We start from the raw sequence: 2,334 nt of genomic DNA, 5'->3' as shown, positions 1-2,334 counted from the left end.
CCTGCCCCCCCCCCCTCAGCCCCAGGGGCCCAGGCCCCCAGCCCCTCCTCCCTCAGACCCAGGGGTCCGGGCCCCCAGCCCCTCCTCCCTCAGGCCCAGGGGTCCAGCCTCACTCACCGCGGCTCACTCTCTGTTTGGCACCCGACAGGATGCCTGGGGTGTCGATGATACTAATGCTCTCCAGGACCTGGTTGGGGAGGTGGGCGCACATGAACCTGGGGTGGAAGGAAGGGCAGGGGTCAGTGCAGGGAGTGACAGGAGGAGAGGACACAAAAGAGGGGAAACCAGGGTGGCACGGAGCTTAAAGCAGGTTCAGAGAAGGGAAGACTTCAAGCGAAAAGGGAGATGGGACAGAGAATAAAAACTATTTAAAAAAATCCAAGCTGCTGAAACCGGTTTGGCTCAGTGGATAGAGCCTCGGCCTGCGGACTGAAAGGTCCCAGGTTCGATTCCGGTCGAGGGCATGTACCTGGGTTGTGGGCACATCTTCAGTGGGAGATGTGCAGGAGGCAGCTGATCGATGTTTCTCTCTCATCGATGTTTCTAACTCTCTATCTCTCTCCCTTCCTCTCTGTAAAAAAATCAATAAAATATATTTTTTTTAAAAAATCCAAGCTGATGTTTACTGAGCATTTATTTTGTGCCGGGGGCGGTTCTCAGCACCTTCATGTAACGTAATTCACTTAGTCCTCAAACAACCCTGTGGTGGGGGCCGAGGGTGACCCCCATTTGCCAGATGAGGACAAGGGAGGCACAGAGCAGTCAGGACACTTGCCCAAGGCAACCCCGCTGGGCAGGCTGGCTCCCCTGGTGAAGCCCCGAGGCCGGACCGGGAAGGTTCAGGAAGAGAGAAAGGAATTGGGGAGAAACACAGGCGGGAAGGGACAGAAAGCCCATCCCCCCCCCACCCCACCCCCCGGACAGGGAGAGGCACCCCCTCGGGTGCCCACCTGTTGAGGAAGGTGTTTCCAAAGGGGTTGAGTTTGCGGAAGGGCTTCTCTGGGTCAACGATGAGGGCATTGCCCGGCACGATGCCCTCGGTCTCGCCGTGCATGACGGCCACGAAACAGTCGGTGGTGGGCTCGGGCCCCACGCGGGAGCCCGGCACCTCCTGCTCCAGCAGGTACTGGATGAAGCTGGTCTTGCCGGTGCTGTACTGGCCGGCCACCAGCACCATGGGCTTGCTGTCGAAGTCGGCATCCTCCAGGGCCGGCGAGTGGAAGTCGCCGAAGCGGTAGTGCTCCTCCAGGGGCAGCAGCTTGCTGCGGTACAGCTCCTTCAGGGCCGAGGTCACCGTGCAGATGGCCTCGGGCTGCTGGCCCCGCGCCCCGCCCCGCTTCAGCCAGCTGAACATGGTGGCTGCACACTCCCCACTGGGCGCTACCCACTGGGATCACCGCCGCCGCCGGCTGAGGGAGACGTGCAGGCGGAGAGCTGCCTGCGGGAGAAGGAGAGGGGGTTGACGGAGGACTGCCTGGTGGAGGAGGAGAAGGAAGGGAGCTGAGAGGTGGGCCAGGAAGAGGATGGTGGAATGGGCAGAGGGAGGAGCAGCGAGCACTGCTGATGCCTGGCGGGAGGGGATGGCGGAAGGAGAATGGAGGTGATTGTCCCATTCTAATGGCGGAATGACGGAGAAGGGGGACTGGTGTGGAAGACCAAGGGACGGACAAGGGGAGGATGCAGAGGCCACCCAGAAGAAATATATTCCTTCGCCTTTTTAAAAAATATATATTTTTATTGATTTCAGAGAGGAAGGGAGAGAGAGAGGGAGATAGAAACATCAATGATGAGAGAGAATCATTGATTGGCTGCCTCCTGCACGCCCCCCCAACCCCCAGGCATCTGCCCTCGACCAGAATCGAACCCGGGACCCTTCAGTCCGCAGGCTGACGCTCTATCCACTGAGCCAAACCGGCGAGGGCATCCTTCGCCCTTTTCTTCTCCCTTCTCCCCTCCCATCATCTCACACATTGTCACTGAAATCCCTTCAGGTGTCAGGAATGATGGACCCAGACACAGGCCAGAGACCACTCCCCCCACTCAGAGCTCCCGTGAGGAGAGGGCTGGGCGCCAAGCAGTCAGAGATGCCCGGGAAACGCCAGGCAGCGGACGTGTGGGCCCCAGAGGGGGACGTGACCAACCGGCCACGGATCCACAAGCTCTGGCTGGGCTGGTTTTAGAGCCGCTCCCTGCAGAGTGGGCCCGACAAGAGCATCTAGGCCAGCGGTTCTCAACCTGTGGGTCGCGACCCCTTTGGCGGCCAAACGGCCCTTTCACAGGGGTTGCCTAAGACCATCCTGCATCTCAGATATTTACATGACGATTCATAACAGT

The 2,334-nt window shown here is 59.6% G+C and overlaps 1 protein-coding gene across 1 annotated transcript in view; it reads right to left on the bottom strand.

Moving 5' to 3' along the window:
• Positions 1-1,452, bottom strand: part of EHD2 (EH domain containing 2) — a 22,239-nt gene extending 20,787 nt beyond the window's left edge. The window contains exons 1-2 of the mRNA XM_006772048.2: positions 951-1,452; positions 118-215 (exon numbers count right to left, since the gene is read on the bottom strand). Of these exons, the coding sequence (XP_006772111.1) occupies positions 118-215; positions 951-1,354 (502 nt within the window). The 5' untranslated portion in view covers positions 1,355-1,452. The remainder of the gene's footprint in view (positions 1-117; positions 216-950) is intronic.
• Between the last annotated feature and the right edge of the window lie 882 nt (positions 1,453-2,334).

This window comes from Myotis davidii, unplaced genomic scaffold (assembly GCF_000327345.1).
Source record: "Myotis davidii unplaced genomic scaffold, ASM32734v1 scaffold566, whole genome shotgun sequence".
NCBI lineage: Eukaryota > Metazoa > Chordata > Mammalia > Chiroptera > Vespertilionidae > Myotis > Myotis davidii.
This window is presented reverse-complemented; position numbering and strand designations above follow the sequence as displayed.